General features: G+C 49.3%; 1 protein-coding gene across 1 annotated transcript in view; it reads left to right on the top strand.

Moving 5' to 3' along the window:
• Positions 1-4,560: 4,560 nt before the first annotated feature.
• LOC307206947 (protein unc-13 homolog A) overlaps positions 4,561-25,065 on the top strand; it is a 123,658-nt gene continuing 103,153 nt past the window's right edge. Inside the window, exons 1-4 of the mRNA XM_079960460.1 lie at positions 4,561-4,819; positions 21,804-21,833; positions 22,557-22,656; positions 24,298-24,415. Of these exons, the coding sequence (XP_079816586.1) occupies positions 4,798-4,819; positions 21,804-21,833; positions 22,557-22,656; positions 24,298-24,415 (270 nt within the window). The 5' untranslated portion in view covers positions 4,561-4,797. The remainder of the gene's footprint in view (positions 4,820-21,803; positions 21,834-22,556; positions 22,657-24,297; positions 24,416-25,065) is intronic.

Below are 25,065 nucleotides of genomic sequence, written 5' to 3'. Positions count from 1 at the left end.
TCACTGGAAGGACAGATCCTGAAGCTGAGGCTCCAAGACTTTGGCCACCTCAGGAGAAGAGAAGACTCCCTGGAAAAGACCCTGATGTTGGGAAAGATGGAGGACACATGGAGAAGGGGACGGCAGAGGACGAGATGGTGGGACAGTGTTCTCGAAGCAACCAGCATGAGTTTGACCAAACTGCGGGGAGCAGCGGAAGACAGGAGGGCCTGGCGTGCTCTGGTCCAGGGGGTCACAAAGAGTCAGACACAACTAAACGACAAATCCCATGGAAGATGGAGCAAGCTTGTTTTCTCCTGGAGGGTAGGACTCGAACCCATGAGAGGAGATTGTTGAACTTTTTGGAGTGGGGATTCTGTCCCCAAAAGGCAGAGAGGGATACTCAAAACTATAGCTTCTTTAGCTTATACATGAATCTGACACTGGCCGCGGCAGAGCTCTCTGGGTGCCCTCTGGTTCCTAACCCGCCCCCTGTACCCTTCGCACGAGGTGGGAGGCGGAGACTCCCCCCCCCTTCTCCCAGCCACACTGTGTTATTTTCCTGCCCGTTGTAATTGCAGATAACTACACGGACCCTTCAATCTTCAGCCAACCTGGCAACAATTGTCCCGGGTGTTCAGAGACGCCTTGGGAAATCTGGAGTAGAAGAAGCACATCCGCACCTCTTTCAAGGCGGGGGGTGGGGGGGGTGGAAGAACGTCGTCTTCCTCCTCTTCTTCTTCCTCCTCCTCTTCCTCTTCTTCCTCCTCTTCTTCTTCCTCTTCTTCTTCTTCCTCCTCCTCTTCCTCTTCTTCCTCCTCCTCTTCTTCTTCTTCCTCCTCTTCTTCTTCCTCTTCTTCTTCTTCCTCCTCCTCTTCCTCTTCTTCTTCTTCTTATTCCTCCTCCTCTTCCTCTTCTTCCCCTTCTTCCTCTTCTTCCTCCTCTTCTTCTTCTTCCCCTTCTTCCCCTTCCTCTTCTTCTTCCTCTTCTTCTTCCTCTTCTTCCCTTTCCTCTTCTTCCCCTTCCTCCTCCTCTTCTTCCTCCTCCTCTTCTTCCTCCTCCTCTTCTTCTTCCTCCTCCTCTTTTTCCTCCTCCTCTTTTTCCTCTTCTTCTTTTTCTTTGGCGATCCCTCGTAGCTGAGTAAGATTGTCTTCCATAAACACGGTTTTAACAGTGAGTCCGTAAGTGACCGTGGAGGCCAATTCTGGATCCCCACGTCCTTCCACAGTGGGGACATAGGTTTCCGGGCAGGAGTTGATCCCGGTGAGGGTTTGCCAAGCATGCCTTCCTCTTGGCACATTTCTCCCTTGCGTCCTGACTTTGAGTGTCTCCAAAGCCCACGACACCTTCGGGAAAGGCTGTTCTCCAGTTGGAGCGCTCATAGGCTAGTGTTTCCCAGTCGCCAGTGTTTATACTGCATTTTTTAAGATTTGCCTTGAGATAGTCTTAAAATCTCTTTTGTTGACGACCAGCATTACGCTTTCCATTTTTAAGTTCGGAATAGAGGAGTTGCCTTGGAAGACGATCATTAGGCATCATTAGGCAGAAGACCATTGTAACTTAGAGGACTTAGATCAGGGTAAGCAAACTTTTTCAGCAGGGGGCCGGTCCACTGTCCCTCAGACCTTGTGGGGGCCAGACTATATTTTGGAAGGGGGGGAGAATGAACGAATTCCTATGCCCCACAAATAACCCAGAGATGCATTTGAAATAAAAGCACACATTCTACTCACATAAAAACAGGCTGATTCTTGAACCATCCGCGGGCCGGATTGAGAAGGCGATTGGGCCGGATCCGGCCCCCAGGCCTTCGTTTCCCTACCCATGACATATCACTTTCCCTTTACATCCCCGGTTTAAAGTTTGCAGATTTATGCTGGCGTAACTTGTTTCCCACACACCTGTGTCAGGAGTTTCCTGTGTTCTAAGCGCTGATTGGCTAGTGGGGAGGATGCCCAGGTGCAGTGAATTGGGTTGGAGACTCTCAGCTGCTCTGCATTCCTGTTGGGTCACACCTGGTGTCCCGGGCTGATGATGAGTGACGCCTGCTAATCAGATGCAGTCTATCAAGTCAATCAAAGTTGGCTATAAAAGCTGTAGGTTGAAGGGGCTCAAAGAGGATCCGTCCTTCCAGTGAGCACTCAGGGCTGATTTCCTTCAGAATGGAGAGGTTTGATCTTCTTGCAGTCCATGGGACTCTCAAGAGTCTCCTCCAGCACCAGACTTCAAAAGCATCAATTCTTTGGCGATCAGCCTTCTTGATGGTCCAGCTCTCGCTTCCATACATCACTACTGGGAAAACCAGAGCTTGAACTATACGGACCTTTCTTGGCAAGGTGATGTCTCTGCTTTTTACTTCCATGGGATAGCCCTTGAGATATTGGAAGATGGCTCTCCTATCTCCTCTCAGTCTCTTTTCCAGCCTAAACATACCCAGCTCCTTCAACTGTTCCTCATCAGGCTTGGCTTCCAGGCCCTTGATTATTGCCTAATATGAGTTTGACCAAACTGCGGGAGGCAGTGGAAGACAGGAGTGCCTGGCGTAATTTGGTCTATAGGGTCACAAAGAGTCGGACACGACTAAATGCGTGGACTGGTTGCATGGCCACATGTGCAGATGGCTTGAGATACCTATGAGGTCCATCAATTACCATATATCATATATTCAACACAAAAAGCAGCAACAATTTGTTGTTGACAAAGGACAGTTGGACATATAAAGGGCCCCATTACCTTCAGGAGCTTAGGGCCGCATCAAGTCAATCAAAGCTGGCTATAAAAGCTGTAGGTTGAAGGGGCTCAGAGAGCTTATTCACAGGTTGAGGTACCAGTTGCTGTGAGACTGTTGGCTGGGGTCTCTCGCTGCTCTACCTAGAGCTCCAGACAGCTGAAGGGGAGGTTGTGTGTGACTTCTGTCTGATATGCTATAATTTGCGCTTCGTATGCCTGCTGCTATCTGTTAACCTTACGCGAGAAGCCAAGTTACAGGGAAGCAGGCAGAGGGCCTTCTTGGTGGTGGCACCCGCCCTGTGGAACGCCCTCCCACCAAATGTCAAAGAGAACAACAACTACCAGACTTTTAGAAGACATCTGAACGCAGCCCTGTTTAGCGAAGCTTTTAATGTTTGATGCATTACTGTATTTCAATATTTTGTTGGAAGCTGCCCAGAGTGGCTGGGGAAGCCCAGCCAGATGGGCGGGGTATAAATAATGAATTATTATTATTATTTGTCCACTGGTGTTCATATTGTCTCCAGATCTGGAAAGAACTCCGCCCTTGGTGGAACAGTTCCAAGGGCAGCCCCACATAGAGCGAGTTACAATAATCAAGCCTGGAGGTGACCGCCGCATGGACCACAGTGCCGAGATCAGGACAAGAGAGGTAAGGGACCAGCTGCTTAGCATAGCAGAGAAAGTCAGATAATTTATTTCCTTGACATCTGATGGGAGGGCGTTTCACAGGGCGGGCGCCACCACTGAGAAGGCCCTCTGCCTGGTTCCCCGTAACCTCACTTCTCGCAGGGAGGGAACTGCCAGAAGGCCCTCGGAGCTGGACTTTGGTGTCTGGGCTGGATGATGGGGGTGGAGATGCTCCTTCAGGTATACTGGGCCATTTAGGGCTTTAAAGGTCAGCACCAACACTTTGAATTGTGCTTGGAAATTTTGTATGCCTTTACTGCCCTGCCATAGGTCGAAGAGTTTTTGATACCCGTAACCCAGCCTGCTGAGATGGTTGGATTCTGGGCAGGGGAGGGAGGTGGGTCACTTGAGGGCATGTGAGCTGATGCAAGTTCCCCAAATTAGGGTCACAGGGTGGTAAACAGGTAAAAGGTAAACAGGTAAAAGGACCCCTGGACTGTTAAGTCCAGCCAAAGGCGACTATGGGGTTGCGGCTCTCATTTCGCTTTCAGGCCGAGGGAGCCGGCGTTTGTCCACAGACAGCTTCCCGGGTCATGTGGCCAGCAGGACTGAACCGCTTCTGGCGCATGATGGAAACCAGAGTGCATGGAAACACCATTTACCTTCCTGCTGCAGTGGTACCTATTTATCTACTTGCGCTGGTGTGCTTTCAAACTGCTAGGTTCGAAGCCACCAGGTTTCCCCATATCTCTTGTCCAGGATAAGAGGGTGCTGGAGCTCATCTGGTTAGAGCACCGATAACGCCAAGGTTGTAGGTCTGAGCATTGCAAGAAGTTGCACCAGATGAACCTTCAGACTCTGATTCTATGGCCAGATGGGTCTTTGGTTCCTGAAAGCCTTTTGTCTGGGATCAAGAATCAGAAACCGGTTTCACTCAGCTTCCCTTTGGGACACCTGCTTGACCGCTGTAGCGGGCGAAAGTGGGTCTCCTTTGGCCTTGCCCAAACACAAGGCTTCCTCCTTACGTAACTGAGTGACAAAATTTCAAAAGCGTGTGGAGATCTGCCTGGTTAACGTAGAGGCATTTCAGCAGCATAACTGCGGCCTCTTATAACGGGTGCCTTTAAGATGTGAAATCTCAGCCCAGATCAGGTGGTCCTTTATAAATCCGCCTCCTTTCTTTTTTTTGGTCTTCCTCTCCCCCCCCCCCCTTCTCTCTTTCATCACCCTGACGTCAGGAGCTGTCCAAAGGCCTTGGTGCTGAAATAAAATGGCTGGCTGCTAGAGAAACCCAAGGAAGGTGGAACAATTCCAGAAGTATGCAATTTCCCAGAAGGCGACGACAACGCGCAGCCTCTCCCAACCCAGGTCCGAGCTGAGAGCCAAATCTGAAAAGCCAGCCTCGCCGAAGCGAAGGGATAAAAAAATTTCGAGAGAGAGAGAAATTAAGAAAGGACCATGTCTTTGCTTTGTGTTGGAGGTAAGGTGTCTTTTAAAAAACCCAAATCAGAGTCTATTCCCATTATTTCTCCAAATAATTATTTCATATATGGGTTTGAATGTCGGTGTGATTCGGATTAGAAATTAGATTCTCGTGCCTCTGCGAAAACGAAGGCGGGGGGTGCGATTTGACAGCAAAAAGATGGGGCGGTTGGTGGGGGTTTTTTGGGTGGGGGGGGGAGATGTATTTTTCTGGTGTGGTGCGGTGCGTATTCTGCTGTTGTATCCAGGGATATTTGTCTCGTGTGTGGAGGGATATATAGCGATGCGTTTTGCGGTTACGGACGCTCCTCGGTGTGTCGGTGGAAGAGGGGAACCTTGTCTCTGGGGCATATTTAAAAGGCAGGCATTTTTCATGAATGGGAGGTGTGTGTGGCGGAGCCGAGGGTGTGGTACATCTTTCTGTGTGTGGCTGAGATATGCGCTCCTCCGACTCGGACAATCTCCTCGCTTCGGTTTTACGAGAAAAGCTTAGCTGAAGAAGAATCAGGGCAAATTCTTTCATTTTCCTTCCATTTCATCCTTCCAGATGGTTCCCCCCCCCCCCGCCCTCTGATAATCGAGGCGCCGAATTAATCCTTCCCCTGCTGGCGTGGGGGAAGGTGTGAATTTCGCACCTATCCCACACGTTCCCGTTATTACCATTTAAATGGAAATATCGGAGATCCGGGGTCGGTCGCTTGCACCCCATCGCTAATTTTCAACGTTTTCCCTTTTCTCCCTTGCGCGCGTAAAAGGCAGTGCGGTTAAAAATGATGTTTAAGAACTACCGTATTATATCTGTGCATGCCTACACCTAGCAAGGTTTTTAAAATATATTTCTGTATAGCCAAAGGGGCTGCGTCCGATCCTGGCTGTTGTGGATCAGATCCACTGGGGAGCTCCTAACTAGGTTGTGTTCAGAGTAGGCCCGCTGAAATGGATAGGAGTAAGGGAGATCCATGCCCATGGATGCGTCTACTCTGAAACTGGCTGGCGTTGGCGGGTCTTCGCTGAGTCGGATTTAGCTGGATCTCTACCTATCCGGGGAAAGGCTGTGGATCTGCCGCCAGTCAGTGCTAGTCAGCTGCTGTGAGTCAGTGTTGGAAATACGGAGCTAGATGGACTCAGCGTAAGACAAGCGTCCTGCGATCCTGTATCTATATTGAGAAGTTCTTGTTCTTAATCTGGTTTTTGGTTGTTGTTTTTTTAAAGTTCTGTGAAACACGGATGGGGAACATCTGCCACCCCCTCCCCAGTGGTTGTTAAACTATATCTCCCAGCAACGGAGCAGCTCTGTTGGTTAGAGCGTGGTGCTGATAAAAGCCAAAGTTGCAGGTTCGATTCCCTGAATGAGACAGCTGCATATTTCTGCATTGCAGAGAATTGGAATAGATGACCCTTAGGGGTGTGTGTGGAGGTCTCCCCGACCCCTTTCCATTCTCCCATTGGTTCCCACATTAATAATAATAATAATAATAATAATTAATAATTAATTATTTATACCCCCCCCGTCTTTCTGGCTGGGTTTCCCCAGCCACTCTGGGCGGCTCCCAACAGAATATTAAAAGCACAATAAAACATCAAACATTAAAAACTTCCCTTAATAATAATAATAATTTATTATTTATACCCCGCCCATCTGGCTGAGTTTCCCCAGCCACTCTGGGCGGCTTCCAATCAAGTGTTAAAAATAATAAATATTAAAAACTTCCCTAAACAGGGCTGCCTTCAGATGTTTTCTAAAAGTCAGGTAGATGTTTATTTCCTTGACATCTGATGGGAGGGCGTTGCACAGGGCGGGCGCCACTACCGAGAAGGCCCTCTGCTTGGTTCCCTGTAACCTCGCTTCTCACATTATTATTCTATTCCACAATAATGTTACTATTTACACCCCCAATTCATCTGCCTGGGTCATCCCAGCCACTCCAATAGATTCATATATGTAATAACAAAACATTAGAAGACATCTGAAGGCAACCCTGTTTAGGGAAGATTTTAATGTTTGATGCATTACCGTATTTTAATTTGTTGAAAGCCGCCCAGAGTGGCTGGGGAAGCCCAGCCAGATGGGCAGGGTATAAAAAAATTATTATTAATATTAAACATTTTAAAAGTTGCCTATACAGGGCTGTCTTCGGACGGCTCTTGGGGGCGGGGTTGGATAACTCCATACCCTCCAACATTTCCCTAATGAAAATAGGGACGTCCTTAAGGAAAAGGGGGTTCAAATCAGGAACCGGGACGGTTTCTGTAAATCCTGGGAAACAGGGCCACTTGGAGGGGCCTGCAAAGCTTGGTATCTCCCATTCGGCGGAAAGCTTTGTAGCTCTATAGGAAATACTATCGCAGGATGTGGTGTGTGAGTGTATTTTAAGTTGCAGCTCATTTAAAAGAAGGAAGAATTCTGGAAGAGTAATGAAATTCCCTCTATACAAGATTGGATTCAAAAGCTGACGGAATATGCAGAATTAGATGGTTTATCAGAAAAAAACAAAGGGGGGGGAAATCAAAACAGCGATTTGTTTCAAAATCGGAGATTTTCAAAGAATATTTAGAATATAAATATAGTAGTTTAAACTCGGTTGCAGCATTCGGGGAACTTCAGTAATAGTTGCAAGGCAGATACAGTGGAATATGCTGCCAAGGAGTGTGGTGGAGTCTCCTTCTTTGGAGGTCTTTAAGCAGAGGCTTGGCAACCATATGTCAGGAGTGCTCTGATGGTGTTTCCTGCTTGGCAGGGGGTTGGACTCGATGGCCCTTGTGGTCTCTTCCAACTCTAGGATTCTATGATTCTATTCTATGATTCTATGATATAAGAAGATATATTAAGAAAAAGTTTAATTATGATAAGTGTGTTATATGAAATTGAAAAATGGAATAGACATGAGGTTGGGTCTTTAGTGTTAAGACCAATTTATGTCTTATTGTTAAGAAAATTTTGTGCCTATTGTTGTTCCTGTGTGTAATTTGGTATTTGTGTTTTCTTTTTTCTTTTCTTACTGTATCAATAAAAAAATAAACAGAATTCCCCGCTTGTCTGTTGATATGCTATTAGATCACCCGGGCCCTGTATAAGGCTCTCTTGCCCTGCCCAAAGTGATTCCCTGCAATGCCTTCATTCCCAAAAAATGCAACGGGCCTCTCTTTGGGGTTTGGCTGCCGAAACCACGAGCGCAGCTACCAGTGCCAGTCTGCTTGGGGAAACTGGCAAGGAGAGGAACCAGTAGGGGGCAGAGATGTCCGATTGGGTTGCAGGCTGCAAACTGGGGTGTGGGAAGGAGGGGGGTGCAGTCAGCCCCAGGTGTCATCCCTGAGGGGGTCAGCACTTATCACTTACGGGGTCCTCGCCATGGGATCATATTCACCCGGTGCTATACCAGCTTTAAAAAGCATCTTAAAAAGCAGAGACATCACCTTGCCAACAAAGGCTCGTATAGTTAAAGCTCTGGTTTTCCCAGTAGTGATGTATGGAAGTGAGAGCTGGACCATCAAGAAGGCTGACCGCCGAAGAATGGATGCTTTTGAATTCTGGTGCTGGAGGAGACTCTTGAGAGTCCCATGGACTGCAAGAAGATCCAACCTCTCCATTCTGAAGAAAATCAGCCCTGAGGGCTCACTGGAAGGACAGATCCTGAAGCTGAGGCTCCAAGACTTTGGCCACCTCATGAGATAAGAAGACTCCCTGGAAAAGACCCTGATGTTGGGAAAGATGGAGGGCACAAGGAGAAGGGGACGACAGAGGACGAGATGGTTGGAGAGTGTTCTCGAAGCAACCAGCATGAGTTTGACCAAACTGCGGGAGGCAGTGGAAGACAGGAGGGCCTGGCATGCTCTGGTCCAGGGGATCAGGAAGAGGCGGACACCACTAAACGACAACAAATACCAGCTGCACTAGCTCCCGGTGGGGTACAGAATCAGGTTTAAGGTGCTGGTTTAAACCTTTAAAGTCCTATGCGGCCTAGGACCCTCGTACCTATGCGACTGCCTCTCCTGGTATGTCCCATGGAGGACCTTACGGCCTTCAAACCAAAGCACCTTGGGGGTCCCGGGCCACAGGGAGGTTAGGCTGGCCTCAACCAGAGCCAGGGCCTTTTCGGCTGTGGCCCCAATCTGGTGGAACGCTCTGTCCCAAGAGACCAGGGCCCTGCGGGACTTGACATCTTTCCGCAGGGCCTGCAAGTCAGAGCTGTTCCACCAGGCCTTTGGCCAGGGCGCAGCCTGACCCCCTCATTCTCTAATCCTCATAGAACTCTAGCCCAATGGTTGCCATTAATTTGATTTTAAATTGATTTTAGAATGAATTGATTTTAGAATGCTGTGTTACTTTTATTGTTAGCCGCTCTGAGCCCGGCTTTGGATGGATAGGGTGGGGTATAAATAATTTTTAATTATTATTATTATCATGGGGCCTGGCCTGCAGCACACCTGAGCCACATGCCTCTCCTGGGAGTGATGCGCTGGTTCAAGGCCCTGCGCTGCCCAAAATAGCAGTGTAGGGCTTGTGCGCGCCAGGCAAACTGTGGCCAGCTGGCCGCACCACCTCCCTAGGCCGATTGCCGTGGCAGCCCCTTGCAGCGCCCCCGTGCGCACATCACCCCGCTCTCCGCTTGCCGGAACAGCTACATACGCCCCTGGCTGCAAAATGCCTTCTGGAGCGGGAGAACAGAGGCTTCGGCCCCTCTCCCCACAACATAGCAGTTCTAGTAAGGTAAAGGGACTCCTGACCATTAGGTCCAGTCGTGGCCAACTCTGGGGTTGCGGTGCTCATCTCGCTTTATTGGCCGATGGAGCCGGCGTACAGCTTCCGGGTCATGTGGCCAGCAGGACTAAGCCGCTTCTGGCGAACCAGAGCAGTGCACGGAAACGCCGTTTACCTTCCCGCCGGAGTGGTACCTATTTATCTACTTGCACTTGGACATGCTTTCGAACTGCTAGGTTGGCAGGAGCAGGGACCAAACAACGGGAGCTCACGCCATCATTGCAGGGATTCGAACTGCTGACCAGTCCTAGGGAGCTCCTTTAAACCATGTCAGACCACTAGGCCATCCAGCCATGTCAACATGGCTTGTCCCCAGAGCCCTAACCAGGAGACGGATCAGGGACCAAAGCTGGGGCAAGCAGGTACTCTGCTGCTCTGCTGCTGTCCTCCTTCCAAAAGGTAGTTCAGGATTCTAGCCCTCCTGGATTGGCTTAATAAAGGGGTGTTCTGGTGGGAACAGATGTTATTTGAGCACTGGAGACCTGTCCCCTTCTGCGGTTTCAAGCAGTTGGCATTCCGGGTTAAATGAATACGGGGCTGGGTGTGTGTGTGGGTGTGTGTGTGGGTGTGTGTGGTTTGATGGAAAGGTAAACCGTGGGAATTTGACGCTTTTACTACTTACAGAGACTGCATCCTAATGTTTTAATGTTGGATTTTAATCTTTTTAAATTGTATTTTAATCAACTTGTTTCTATTATTGGTTGTTAGCCACCCTGAGCCCGGTCTTGGCTGGGGAGGGCAGGGTATAAATAAAAATTTATTGCTATTATTATTATTTCGTCAGATTTGTACACGGCTTGGGTGTAAAGAAAATCCTCAGCGCTGTTCTATGGAAAGGATGAATCGATAAGATTATGGGGAAAGGAACAGCAATCCTTTAAAAGGTTCAAACAAAAACAAAATCGGCTTAAAAGCAGGTCGTCTAAACACCCAGACAGGATTTCTAAGGGGACGTCCTCCCAGAAATCTCATCGCTTGAGGGTTTGTAGAAGCTGGTGAGGACCGAGTCTGCAAAAAAAGAAAGGGAAAAAAAGGTTAATGATAGTCATTGGCACAAATCTATAAATCAGAGGTGTCCGATGGGGCCAGGCTTGTCAGCCATTCTGGAGACATGTGCTTTCTGGGAACCGTTTATGAATGAATGTCCTTACAGAAGGCTCCTTCTAGAGATTTGGCAGCGGTGGTGATGTAGTCAGTTGCGGATGTTTCAACGGTCCCCAATTGGTGGAGCAGCAGAAAACAATCTTCCTCCGTCTTCCATGAGACGGCCATTCAGATGTTGGAGAATGACGATCGCGTCTCCGCTTTTGCAGGCTAAGCATACCCAGTTCCCTCAAAATATCTGAGTTGTTTCCAATAGAACCAGGAACTGTGTGTTTGAGTATCCCTCTTTGCCTTTTTGGGACAGAATCCCCACTCCAAAAATCTCAACAATCTGCTCTCATGTGTTCGAGTCCTACCCTCCAGGAGAAAACAAGCTTGCTCCACCTTCCATAGGATTCGTTGTTTAGTTGTGTCCAACCCTTTGTGACCCCATAGACCAGAGCACGCCAGGAACTCCTGTCTTCCACTGCCTCCCACAGTTTGGTCAAACTCATGCTGGTAGCTTCGAGAACACTGTCCCACCATCTCGTCCTCCGTCGTCCCCTTCTCCTTGTGCCCTCCATCTTTCCCAACATCAGGGTCTTTTCCAGGGAGTCTTCTCTTCTCCTGAGGTGGCCAAAGTCTTGGAGCCTCAGCTTCAGGATCTGTCCTTCCAGTGAGCACTCAGGGCTGATTTCCTTCCGAATGGAGAGGTTTGATCTTCTTGCAATCCATGGGCCTCTCAAGAGTCTCCTCCAGCACCAGAGTTCAAAAGCATCCATTCTTCGGTGACCAGCCTTCTTGATGGTCCAGCTCTCACTTCCATACATCAGTACTGGGAAAACCATAGCTTTGACTGTACGGACCTTTCTTGGCAAGGTGATGTCTCTGCTTTTTACTTCCATGCGATAGCCCTTGAGATATTGGAAGATGGCTCTCCTATCTCCTCTCAGTCATTTTTCCAGCCTAAACATACCCAGCTCTTTCAACCGTTCTGCATCAGGCTTGGCTGCCAGGCCCTTGATCATCGCCTAATATGAATTTGACCAAACTGCGGGAGGCAGTGGAAGACAGGAGTGCCTGGCGTGCTCTGGTCTATGGGGTCACCAAGAGTCAGACACGACTAAGCGACTTAACATTCTGCATGGACTGGTTGCATGGCAATGTGTGCAAATGGCTTGAGATACTTATGAGGTCCATCAATTACCATATAGCATATATTCAGCACAAAAAAAACAGTGACGATTTGTTATTGACAAAGGACAGCTGGACATAGAAGAGCCTCATTACCTTCAGTATCCGAGGGCCTCATCAAACCTAAATCCGGCCCTGTCCATGTGTGTTTGAACCTTGTTGCAACAACAAAGGTCTACTGACCTCTGATTTGCTTCTACACTTGGCTGGAGATTCCTTCTTTTGCTGGTCAGGAGAGTGGCAAACCCGACGAGCTGGACAGTGGAGTAAACCCGTGTCCAGAATTTTCCTGTAACATCTGGATTATCAGTGCCCCTACGCTGGGTGTCGGTCTCCTAAGAGGAGGGTGTTGGATCGGGGTGTAAGCTCTCTTCCTTCCCCTTGCTTCTGAAATGAATCTGCTATTTCTGGCACCGAGCCTAAAACTGACACCGCTTTGAAATCAGACGTTGTCGAGAGCTGTTAATTGTAAGGTCCGGCTGACGGTGCACAAGCTTGCAAGGATTTGTGATGCGTGGTGAAAGAGGGGAGAAATAAATAGAACTCTCCTTTGCAGCTGCCTCCTGCATTTTTTAAAATTAGGGCATCGCCCCCACTCCTCAAGATGCAGAGGCACGCAGCTGAATTCCAGCATCTCAGCATTGTCTCCCACCTTGAACGACACAAATGGAAAAGGTGTGGTTCGTTTTTGGGGAAAGGGAAGGTCTGAGGGAGGAGCGAAAGCAGCTCCAGCCTTTAGAATTGGCAGGGGAAGAAGCCATAGATTCATCGAAGCCCCGAAGGGACCCACGAGGGTCATCTAGCCCAACCCCCCTTTGCAAGGCAGGAATCGCAGCTGGCGGATCTCTGACAGATGGCCATGAAATCTCCGCTTCAAAACCGCCAAGGACGGAAAGCCAGCCATCTCCCAAACAAGTCTGTTTCACTGTTGAACGTTGACAAGCTTGAAGGTTGGTCCAGAAGGGTGACCAAGATGGTCAAGTGCAGGATTCAGCAAACTTTTTCAGCAGGGGGCCGGTCCACTGTCCCCCGACCTTGTGGGGGGCTGGACTATATTTTGAAAATAAATGAACAAATTCCAATGCCCCACAAATAACCCAGAGATGCATTTTAAATAAAAGCACACATTCTACTTATGTAAAAAAACATGCTGGTTCCCAGACTGTCCGCGGGGCAGATTGAGAAGGCGATTGGGCCAGATCCGGCCCCCAGGCCTTAGTTTGCCTACCCATGGTCAAGGGTCTGGAAACCAAGCCTGATGAGGAATGGTTGAAGGATCTGTGTATGTTTAGCCTGGAAAAAAGGAGATAGGAGAGGCATTTTCAAATATCACATTGAAGAGGGAGCAAGTTTGTTTTCTCCTGCTCCTAAGGGTAGGACTCGAACCCATGGCTTCAAGTTGCAACAAAATATTAAAAATACATTAAAACATCAAACATTTAAAAACTTCCCTAAACAGGGCGGCGTTCAGATGTCTTCTAAAAGTCAGGTAGTTGTTTATTTCCTTGACATCTGATGGGAGGGCGTTCCACAGGGAGGGCACCACCACCAAGAAGGCCCTCTGCCTGGTTCCCTGTAACCTCGCTTCTCACAGGGAGGGAACTGCCAGAAGGCCCTCGGAACTGGACCTCCGTGTCTGGGCAGAATGATACTATGATCGATTCAGACTTCTCGTCCATTTTGTTGAGTGTTGCCTATTGCCAGTGTTCTCAGAGCAAAGCATTTCCTAGCCTTATCCAGGGGTGCCGAGACTTGAACCCAGGGCATTCTGTGTGCAAAGGCGGACACTCCAACACAGCCTTTTGCTGGATTAAATGTACCCCTGACGTACAATTTTAGAAATCTTTCAAATGAAACGACGGAGACTTATTCCCCATGCGTCGTTCCCTCTGGCAGCGGGCAACAGTTCAGAATTAGGGGGGAGAAACTGGGGTGCCCATTGATCCCTGAAGGCACCGCTCCCTGTCAGATATATTGGTGCCACAACCATTAAGCTTAGATCAGAAACCCCAAGCCAGCCCCATTCCTTCTGTTCCTCGTTTCAATAGGTGGATGTTTCACATGACAATTTGTTCCGAGCTTAAAATGGATCTAACATTTCCCTGCCAGGCGATTTTGGCTTTGAAATGTACCCAGCCATTGTTAAGCAGAGTGGGCGAGTTGCTGAAAATAATAGCTGGCCTGGCATGAAAAGACCAGGAAAGGTTTCGGGGGGTTAAACACATACAGCCTGTTCAAGCTTTAAATTATTTTATATTTGATTGGGAACCGCCAGAAGGCCCTCAGTTCGGGACATCAGTGTGCAGGCTGAATGATGGGGGTGGAGACACTCCTTCAGGTATACTGGGCCATTTAGGGCTTTCAAGGTCAGCACCAACACTTTGAATTGTGCTCGGAAACGTCCTGGGAGCCAATGTAGGTCTTTCAGGACCAGTGTTATGTGGTCTCAGCGGCCGCTCCTAGTCCCCAGTCTGGCTGCCGTATTCTGGATTAGTTGCAGTTTCCGAGTCACCTTCAAAGGCAGCCCCATGGAGAGCGCATGGCAGTAGTCCAAGTGGGAGATAACCAGAGCATGACCCACTCTGGCCAGACAGTCTGCGGGCAGGGAGGGTCTCATCCTGCGTACCAGATGAAGCTGCCCTGGACGCAGAATTGACCTGCGCCTCCATGGACAGCTGGGAGTCCAAAATGACTCCTAGGCTGTGCGACCTCTGCCTGGCTCCCTGCACAACCTCTCTTCTTGCAGGGAGTAGATCGCCCGAAGGCCCTCAGAGCTGGACCCCGGTGTCCGGGCTGAACAATGGGGTTGGAGAAGCTCCTTCACTTATACTGGGTTGAGGCCGTTTAGGGCTTTCAAGGTCAGTACCAACACTTTGAATTGTGCTTGGAAATGTCCTGGGAGCCAATGTAGGTCTTTCAGGACCGGGGTTATATAGCCTTGGTGGCCGCTCCCAGTCCCCAGTCGCATTCTGGATTAGTTGTAGTTTCCGGGTCACCTTCAAAGGTAGTCCCACGGAGAACGCATTGCAGTAGTCCAAGCGGGAGATAACCAGAGCATGCACCACTCTGGCCAGACAGTCCTCTTAGAATCATAGAGTTGAAAGGGACAGCGAGGGTCCTCTAGTCCAACCCTCTACAACGCAAGAATTTGCAGTCGTCCCATACGGGGGACCGAACCTGCAACATTGGCGTTATTAGTACCATGCTCTAACCAACTGAGCTATCCAGATTTGCCAACTCAGGTTGGTGGAATGGTCCTTTAACTGGCCTGAACGGACCAGCCTCTGTTGACAGCTGGGCTTCTCCAGTCGACTGTTTTTGGGAAACAGAAGGATCTTGAGACCCAGGTATGGCAGATTTTTTGCAATCTGAGCTTCCAGAGGGAGAGGTGCCAACCACATTTTTGTGGGGCTTCGTGAAATTACTTCTAAGTACAGAGAAAAAGTGTGTGTGTGTGTGTGTGTGTCAGCATGTCGGCAGCCACATGCCATCTGGAAGTGAAAACGAGATTAAAAATAGTTCTGTTAAATGTGAAGGCTTTAAGAGGCAGAATCTAGCAGAGAAGGGAATAAAGGAGCTTTCACAGTAGCAGCAAGAGAGGGAGGTAGAGGAATAAGAACATTTTGGTAGCGGTTTTTTTATTTTAAAACATTTCTTCCCCACTGTTCTGCCAAGCAATGGTGCAGTGAGCAGACCTCTTCGAAATGGAATTAAACCCATTTTCTGTGGCGTCCTGGGGTGCCTTGAAGGATGCTCAGTTGAAAAGTGTCAGTGGATTCATAAAAAAAAAAATCTGGTAACCTCACCCCAAATTCTATCTCTTCCAGTAGATCATGCTAGATTTATGGAAGGGCTTCTTGCATTGTGTGAAAGGCAGAGAAAGTCGGGGAAATGGAATTAACGGTTGTGTAGATGATCTAACCTAATTTGCACCTATCTCAACCAATCCCTGCTCCTTCAAAAGCATGTCAGAGTGCAAGTAGTTAAATAGGTACCACTCCGGCGGGAAGTTAAACGGCGTTTCCGTGCGCTGCTCTGGTTCGCCAGAAGCGGCTTAGTCCTGCTGGCCACATGACCCGGAAGCTGTACGCCTGCTCCCTTGGCCAATAAAGCGAGATGAGCACCGCAACCCCAGAGTCGGTCACGACTGGACCCAGTGGCGTAGCGTGGGTTGTCCCCACCCGGGGCAAGGCAAGTAATTTGCGCCCCCTAACCCGTGGATTTGCGCCCCCTAACCCATGGATTTGCCCTAACCCCAGATGTTGCACCCGGTGCGGCCGGCCCCCCCTGCACCCCCCACGCTACGCCACTGACTGGACCTAATCTTTGCATCGAACTTGATCTCTCTGAACCTACCTAAATTCACCCATATCTATCTAATCCGATCTGCCTCCACCTAATCAAATCTGCCTACCTGTATTTAATCAGATCTAGCATATCTCTACAGGACGCGGGTGGCGCTGTGGGCTAAACCACAGAACCTAGGGCTTGCCGATCAGAAGGCCGGTGGTTCGAATCCCCGCAATGACGGGGTGAGATCCCGTTGCTTGGTCCCTGCTCCTGTCAACCTAGCAGTTCGAAAGCACGACAAAGTGCAAGTAGATAAATAGGTACTACTGGGCGGGAAGGGACGCGGGTGGTGCTGTGGGTAAAACCTCAGTGCCTAGGACTTGCCGATCGTATGGTCGGTGGTTCAAATACCTGCGGCGGGGTGAGCTCCCATCGTTCAGTCCCAGCTCCTGCCCACCTAGCAGTTCGAAAGCACTCTTAAGTGCAAGTAGATAAATAGGTACCGCTTTATAGCGGGAAGGTAAATGGCATTTCCGTGTGCTGCGCTGATGCTGGCTCGCCAGCTACAGCTTTGTCACGCTGGCCACGTGACCCGGAAGTGTCTTCGGACGGCGACGGCTCACGGCCTCTAGAGCGAGATGAGCACACAACCCTAGAGTCAGACACGACTGGCCCGTACAGGCAGGGGTACCTTTACCTTTACTGCGGCGGGAAGGTAAATGGCATTTCCGTGTGCTGCTCTGGTTTCCCAGAAGCAGCTTAGTCCTGCTGGCTACATGACCCGGAAGCTGTACACCGGCTCCCTCGGCCAGTAAAGCGAGATGAGCACCGCAACCCCAGAGTCGGTCACGACAGGACCTAATGGTCAGGGGTCCCTTTACCCTTTACCTTATAGCATATCTCTCTGCACCTGTTTTTTTTTTTTTTTTTTTTTTTTTTTGCAAATCCCTCTCCCTCTCCTGTCTCCAAGAAAAACCACACACCTATGTCACACCCACTCTCCTCCCGCAATTGTTTGACTCTCCCCTTCACACAACCCACATTACACGACCTGTAGGAATGATCAGTTCCGCCCGTTCCATCTCTTTACCATTCCAGAGTTGGACTCTGTGCCAGATTCTGTTCCTCCCAAATTCTGGTGAGCTCAGAGAATTCCCAAAGCAATTCTCTTTAACCCCCACCCGGCCCCAAATAAACCCATTTGAATTATTTAATTTAATATATATCATTATCTAAATTTTATATATATCATTATCATCCCAGTCGTGATGTATGGAAGTGAGAGTTGGATCAAACCTCTCCATTCTTAAGGAAATCAGCCCTGAGTGCTCACTGGAAGGACAGATCCTGAAGCTGAGGCTCCAAGACTTTGGCCACCTCAGGAGAAGAGAAGACTCTCTGGAAAAGACCCTGGTGTTGGGAAAGATGGAGGGCACAAGGAGAAAGGAACGACAGAGGACGAGATGGTGGGACAGTGTTCTCGAAGCTACCAGCATGAGTTTGACCAAACTGCGGGAGGCAGTGGAAGACAAGAGGGCCTGGCGTGCTCTGGTCCAGGGCGTCACGAAGAGGCGGACACAACTAAATGACTAAACAACAACAACATCTAAAAGGGAGTGTGCGTGCTGTAAGACCATTACGTTCAGACATTGAAAAGGACCTCGCGACACCCCTATGGGGCAAACATTGGCACCCTCCCTTAAATCACAGTGGTTGGGAGCTGTGCCAGGAGTTAGTGATATTTCTTGATGCGGGCAGAATGATATCTCGTCGAGTCAACAGAGATGGCGGCAGAGACAGGACACCTGTTCTGTGGGTGGCTCCATATTTCGCTCAGCACCCGGTGTCTTGTTTTTTTTGTTTTTTTTTGCTGCAGCCTCCTTCCTCTTCTCTGGAAGGAGACGAGCCTGGAAAAGCAACAACAATGTTTTCTGGCCTTCTGGAATCAAAACTATTCTGTATGTACCCGCGTCCTAGTCCAATCTGGAGGCTCATAGAGGAAGGCAGGTTGAGGCGAATCAGCACCACGGAGAGCTCCAGCTGAGCCACTTGCACAAAGGCACCAAGGCAAGGGCCATTTTAGTGGTCCCTGCTATCATACTGGGTGCATCGTGGCAGCGGTGTAACACACCCAAGACCTCTTGGGGGCTTCCTGTTTCTATCTCGGGGGTCCTGCCCATCATCACAGTTGTGTCAGCTCAAGGCCGATGGAGTCTTAAGGCTGGGAGTGGGAAGCTTTGCAAACTGGTATGTTCGGGTGGCTAAGGAGCTGCCCCACTAAGCTCAGTCTGCCTACAGCCAGCCCCCCACCTGTTGTAGTCTCATTGCTGAGCCACAAGCGCAGAGCTCAGGGACAGGAGTCCCTGTGCTGGTCCTGTGGGATAACCGTGAGGTGAGGTCCGAGTCCAGTCCGAGGTCGAGGGTGCAATATTGAGGCCGTCCGTCAAAGCTGAAGCTGGGTCCAAGGCAGGGCAAGGTCAGGAGATCCGGCAGGACAGGGTTCAGGCAGGAACTGCCTACCAACAACGTTGTTATCTGCCCCAAGGCATAGGGCAGCCCCGGTCCACAGGTGACTCACCTCTCCTGGCCTGGAGGCGAGCACTCCTCCTGCGGGAACTTTGTTCCCTCTGCCTCTCTGCCCTGAGCCTCTGCAGCTCAGGAGAGGCTGGAGGGTTAGCGGACCCAGAGGCAACCTCAGTGTGCTGGTCCTGGGGGGAGGTTACCGTGGGGCGAGGTCCAGGACCTGAGTCAAGGGTCGGCAGACAGTCCTCCACAAGCGAAGCAGGGTCCAAAGCGAGGAGCTGGGCAAGGACAGGAACTCTGGGGAAACAGGTCTGGGTGCTGGCCGAAACAGCTCATCAACGACGTTGCTCCCGCAACCTGGAACCGGGCTGACTGGCCTTTATTTTCTCTGAGGCCAGGGGTGGTCCTGGCCCCCAGGAGACCCGCCTCTCCTGGCCTTAAGGCGAGCACTCCTCCTGGGAGAAACCAGTTCCCTTCGCCTCTCTGCCCTGAGCCTCTGCAGCTCAGGAGAGGCCGGAGGGTTACTGGACCCAGGGGGAGACTCCTCTTCCCCCGACGGGGCTGAGAGTGGAGCACCTGCAGGCAATGGGTCCTCCATCCCCTCAGGAGCCAGAGCAGACTCAGCTGACGCCTGCACCTGGGGATCCAGCACAGGTGAGGACCCTTCAGGCTCAGGCCCCAGCTGGCTCAGCTGGTTCTGGAGGCAGGGACTCCTGTGCAGGCTGGGATTCCTAAGGTTCAGCCTCCAAGTCCAAATCCCAAGCCATCACAGTCCCTCTTGCAGGGAGGGAACTGCCAGAAGGCCCTTGGAGCTGGACCTCAGGCTGAACGATGGGGGTGGAGATGCTCCTTCAGGGATACAGGACCGAGGCTGTTTAGAGCTTTCAAGTTCAGCACCAACCCTTTGAATTGTGCTTGGAAACATACTGGGAGCCAATGTAGGACCGGGGTTATATGGTCTTGGTGGCCACTCCCAGTCACCAGTCTAGCTTCTGCATTCTGGATAAATTGTGTAGGCACCAGTGAAAGGCACTTATGAGGCTGCTGGCCGTGGTTCCATGGACCTTGGTACTGTGGGCTCTAGTTTATTCATTCATTCATGATTCCAATATTTCACCCTTCCTCCCATCCGGAGCTCAGAGTGGCTAATGGCTGACAGGTTGAACAATCATACGCAACAGCATATCGTTCAAACCACAAGCTCCTAACAGGAACAATTCGGCAGCGAATAATGTCAAGAAAACCACAGCTAAAAATACCCCCCCCCCTTTATACAAATGCCTGGCTAGTAAAAATAAATAAATTAAAACCTCTGGCTGCCGAGTGAGTCGCTTGGTCTAAGGTAGCACAATGGACAGCTCCCAAGGCAGCAAAGAGTTTCAGAACCATGGAGAGCTCTGAATGAGACACTTGTCTCTATCAAAAAAACAACAACACCCAGCTGGAATTTGAACCCTGGTCTTCCACTCTACAAGTGCCTCATTACATTAGCTGGGTTGCAAAAAATAATAATTCTTACTTCAGTGTAAAGATCACCACCAGCTGCTGCTGCTTCTTCTTTTTTAAAAAAGGGAGTCTTTTTATATATGTGTCCAAAAAAAATCAACTAGTTGCATTATATTGTGCGTTTTATTTTGTCGGTCCGAGACTGTAGTGGTTAATTCATTCAAAAGCGAGACAGAGTTGACAGCGTTCCAGAAGATGCGAGAGGAAAGAAAAGCTGGTTCAAACCAGTTCTGAGCCATTCAGGAGCGGAGGAGTTCAAGTGCGATAGAGAATCCATCTTCCCACATGTTCCCCTCATTGCCCAGAGGCTCCGCGGCAATGCAAAATGCAATGTCACTCTGACGGCTCAGAAGTAGGTCACCAGATTTCTGGGAGCGAGGGAAATGGATTTAACCCAGTCCCTTAGCCAGCCGAGAATTAGGGCAAATAAACAGAGGAAGGAAGATATGCCGGGTTCCTTTAAGACAGCGATGGGAAGAGTGCTGAGCCAGTCAATTGTTCCACTTTCTTCTTCTTTTAATCTTCTATGAATGGGAGAAGGCGTCGCCTTCAAAACACATCAGAGAAAATGTTGGTGAAATTCTCAGGGCTCCAGGTTGTGCTGGGTGTTGCTCTTACCCTTGCTTATACAGTTGTACCTCAGAAGTCGAACGGAATCCATTCCGGAAGTCTATTCGACTTCCAAAACATTCGGAAACCAAAGCGCTTGGTCTAAGGTAGCACAATGGACAGCTCCCAAGGTAGCAAGGCAGGAGGAGCGTTTCAGCACCATGGAGACCTCTGAGTGAGACGCTGTATCAAAAAAAAGATTCTACCTTAGAATGTACTACCTTAGACCAAAGCTCATTCAGCCAATCAGAAGAGCCAGACATTTGGCTTCCAAAAATCGTTTGAAAACCGGAACACTCACTTCCGGGTTTTCGGCGTTTGGGAAACAAGGCATTTGAGAACCAAGGTACCAGTGTAATAATAATAATAATAATAATAATAATAATAATAATAATAACAACAACAACAATAACAACAACAACAACAATAATAATAAAATAATATAATAATAATAATATAATAATAATAATTTATTTATATCCCGCCCTCCCCAGCCGAAGCCGGGCTCAGAGCGGCTAACAACATTCTAAAATAATTTCAATATAAAATTAATTCAAAACAGATTAATGGCAACCATTAAGCTAGAGTTCTGTGAGGATTGCCAAAGGAGGGGGTCAGACTGTGCCTTGGCCAAAGGCCTGGTGGAACAGCTCTGTCTTGCAGGCCCTGCGGAAAGATGTCAAGTCCCGCAGGGCCCTGGTCTCTTGTGGCAGAGCGTTCCACCAGATCGGGGCCACAGCCGAAAAAGCCCTGGCTCTGGTTGAGGCCAGCCTAACCTCCCTGTGGCCCGGGACCCCCAATATGTTTTTGTTTGAAGATCGTAAGTTCCTCTGTGGGACATACTAGGAGAGGCGGTCCCATAGGTATACTGAATATGCTTTGTGTATGGTTCTGTTTACATGGTCATGCGCTAGTTTGTACATATCTTTACGATAAATCAATTTTAAAATCAAGTAGAGAAAGAAAGAGAGTACAACTGGTGCAACTAACCCTTCTGTTTTCTCCTTTTTCCTTCCAGTCAAGAAAGCCAAATTTGACGGCCCCCAAGGTGAGTCCTTCCTCTTCTCCTTGTTGTACCCGGGGAGTCATGCGACAGTTGAGAATGACTAACCATTGCCCCCAGGGACGCGGGTGGCGCTGTGGTCTAAACCACTGAGCCTAGGACTTGCCGATCAGAAGCTTGGCGGTTCGAATCCCCGCAATGACGGGGTGAGCTCCTGTTGCTCGGTCCCTGCTCCTGCCAACCTAGCAGTTCAAAAGCACGTCAAAGTGCAAGTAGATAAATAGGTACCGCTCCGGCGGGAAGGTAAACGGCGTTTCCGTGCACTGCTCTGGTTCGCCAGAAGCGGCTTAGTCCTGCTGGCCACATGACCCGGAAGCTGTACGCCGGCTCCCTCGCTCCCTCGGCCAATAAAGCGAGATGAGCGCCGCAACCCCAGAGTCAGCCAAGACTGGACCTAATGGTTAGGGGTCTCTTTACCTTTAACCATTGCCCCTCGTTGAGAGCCTTGTTGCTGCGGCTTAGCAGCAACCAACCGTTGGCTCGTCCAAGCCAGGATGCAGTATCAGAGGGGATTTCTGTCTTCCCATGTGCTTTCTTTGAGCAATAAGCTCTACCTTGTCAGAACATCTTAAGCATATCCGGCGCTCTGGTGCAAAGATCCCTCAGGCCCCCACTTTCCCACTGTTGGGGCTGTTTTTCATTCAGACAAAGAGCTTTTCTCTTCTCTCTATCCACCTATCCTATTCTATGCCCCCCCTCCCCGTACAGAAAAATTCAACACGTACGTCACCCTCAAAGTCCAGAATGTGAAGAGCACGACGATAGCAGTGCGAGGAAACCTTCCATGCTGGGAGCAAGACTTCATGTTGTAAGTGGAGCTGCTCTCTAGCGCTCATTCGGAACAAACAGCAATCTGGGATTTTGGCTGCTTCTTGCTGTTGGTTCTGGTGTGGAGCTCAGTCTGCCTATTGATTTTGCTTGGATAAATACAATATTTGGAATGGGTTTATACAAAATGCCGTAGGCTATTCATATTTATATACCGTATTTTTCACTCTGTAAGACGCACCAGACCACAAGATGCACCTAATTTTTGGAGGAGGAAAACAAGAAAAAAAATATTCTGAATCTCAGAAGCCAGAACAGCAATAGGGATCCCTCTTGCTGTTCTGGCTTCTTGGATAGCTGCGCAGCCTGCATTCGCTCCGTAAGACGCACACACATTTCCCCTTACTTTTTGGGAGGGAAAAAGTGAGTCTTATAGAGCAAAAAATACGGTATGTATTAGGATAGTAATATCAATGCTATGGGTTAAGGTGTTTTTTGTATGTGTGTGTATATGTTTCTATACACATTTTAGTGCCTTTTTATTTGCATCACTTTATTTCTTTAATTGAAAGGAAAAGGTAAAGGGAAGGGACACGGATGGCGCTGTAGGTTAAACCACTGAGCCTAGGACTTGCCGATCAGAAGGTTGGCGGTTCGAATCCCCACGATGGGGTGAGCTCCCGTTGCTTGGTCCCTGCTCCTGCCAACCTAGCAGTTCAAAAGCATGTCAAAGTGGAAGTAGATAAATAGGTACCGCTCTGGCGGGAAGGTAAACGGTGTTTCCGTGTGCTGCTCTGGTTCACCAGAAGCGGCTTAGTCCTGCTGGCCACATGACCCGGAAGCTGTACGCCGGCTCCCTTGGCCAATAAAGCGAGATGAGCGCCACAACCCCAGAGTCGGTCACGACTGGACCTAATGGTCTTAGGTTCAGTCGTGACCGACTCTGGTAATTGAAAACTTTCCCATAAAATATGACTTTTATAAGACATCTGAAGGCAGGTCTGTTTAGGGAAGTTTTTAACACTTGATGTTTTATTGTGATTTTAATAGTCTGTTGGGAGTCCTTTAGAGATTTTTCAACAAATTTGGTGAACTTTGCTAAAACCGAACCAGTTCATTTCAAGCGCTCGAAGAACAGCAGTGATGGATTTATGTATAAGCTAAACAAGCTATAGCTTAGGGCCCCCTCTCTTGGGGCCCCCCAAAAAAAATTAAAGGGAAAAAACCTGGATGTACATTTCCAAAATATAAGATAACAAACAAATAAAATAAGACCTACATCCAGCAACTGTGTTTTGTGTTGTGTGGACTCCTAGGATGTCAGTCATGGGCCCCGCCTGCTCCCTAAAATATCACCAGTTTGCTCCTTTCTATATATAGGGTGCCTACATTCTGCATGGACTGGTTGCAGGGCAATATGCGCAAATGGCTTGAGATACCTATGAGGTCCATAAATTGCCATATAGCATTCAACACAAAAAACCAGCGGCAATTTATTCTTGGCAAAGGACAGCTGGACATAGAAAGGGCCCCATTACCTTCAGGAGCTGAGGGCCGCGTCAAACCTCAATCCGGCCCTGGAGAGGAGGTTGGGAAACCAGGGGCTTGTCCATATATTCTTAAGGCATTGTCCGTTCCTGAGAACGGGCGCCGTGCGAGTAAAACTACGTTTCTCTTGCAGTGAAATCAACCGCCTGGACCTCGGGCTGACAGTGGAAGTGTGGAACAAGGGTCTAATCTGGGACACGATGGTAGGGACTGTGTGGATTCCGCTAAGCACGATCCGGCAATCCAACGAGGTGTGTGGAAAGTGTGGGAATGTCCAGGGAGTCAGGAGAGGATATACTGTTTATTAATATCCTTCCTAACTTGCAATAGCAAGTTCCTTTACTTAGCAGAGTTTACATTCCCCTTTTAAACACACAGCGGATAACTGGTTGCAGGCTCGTGTGAGCCTCTCGCTATTAGGTTCCTGGTAAGTTCCCTTATGGGACGTGGGTGGCGCTGTGGGTTGAACCACTAAGCCTAGGACTTGCCGATCAGAAGGTCGGCGGTTCAAATCCCCACAATGACGGGGTGAGCTCCCGTTGCTCAGTCCCTGCTCCTGCCAACCTAGCAGTTCGAAAGCACGGCGGGAAGGTAAACGGTGTTTCCGTGCGCTGCTCTGGTTCGCCAGAAGCAGCTTAGTCCTGCTGGCCACATGACCCGGAAGCTGCACGCCGGCTCCCTTGGCCAATAAAGCGAGATGAGTGCCGCAACCCCAGAGTCGGTCACGACTGGACCTAATGGTCAGGGGTCCCTTTACCCTTTACCTTTAAGTTCCCTTATATCCCTCTTAAAAGAATAAACATGCCACAATCTTGTGTAAAGTATTATAAAAGAAGTTTACTCACATCATCAGTTCACAGTTGGATCCCTGAAGGCAGAATTGGTTACAAAGTATATACAT

The sequence above is a fragment of the Podarcis cretensis genome, assembly GCF_951804945.1.
Source record: "Podarcis cretensis genome assembly, chromosome: 18".
NCBI classification, from domain to species: Eukaryota; Metazoa; Chordata; class Lepidosauria; order Squamata; family Lacertidae; genus Podarcis; species Podarcis cretensis.
This window is presented reverse-complemented; position numbering and strand designations above follow the sequence as displayed.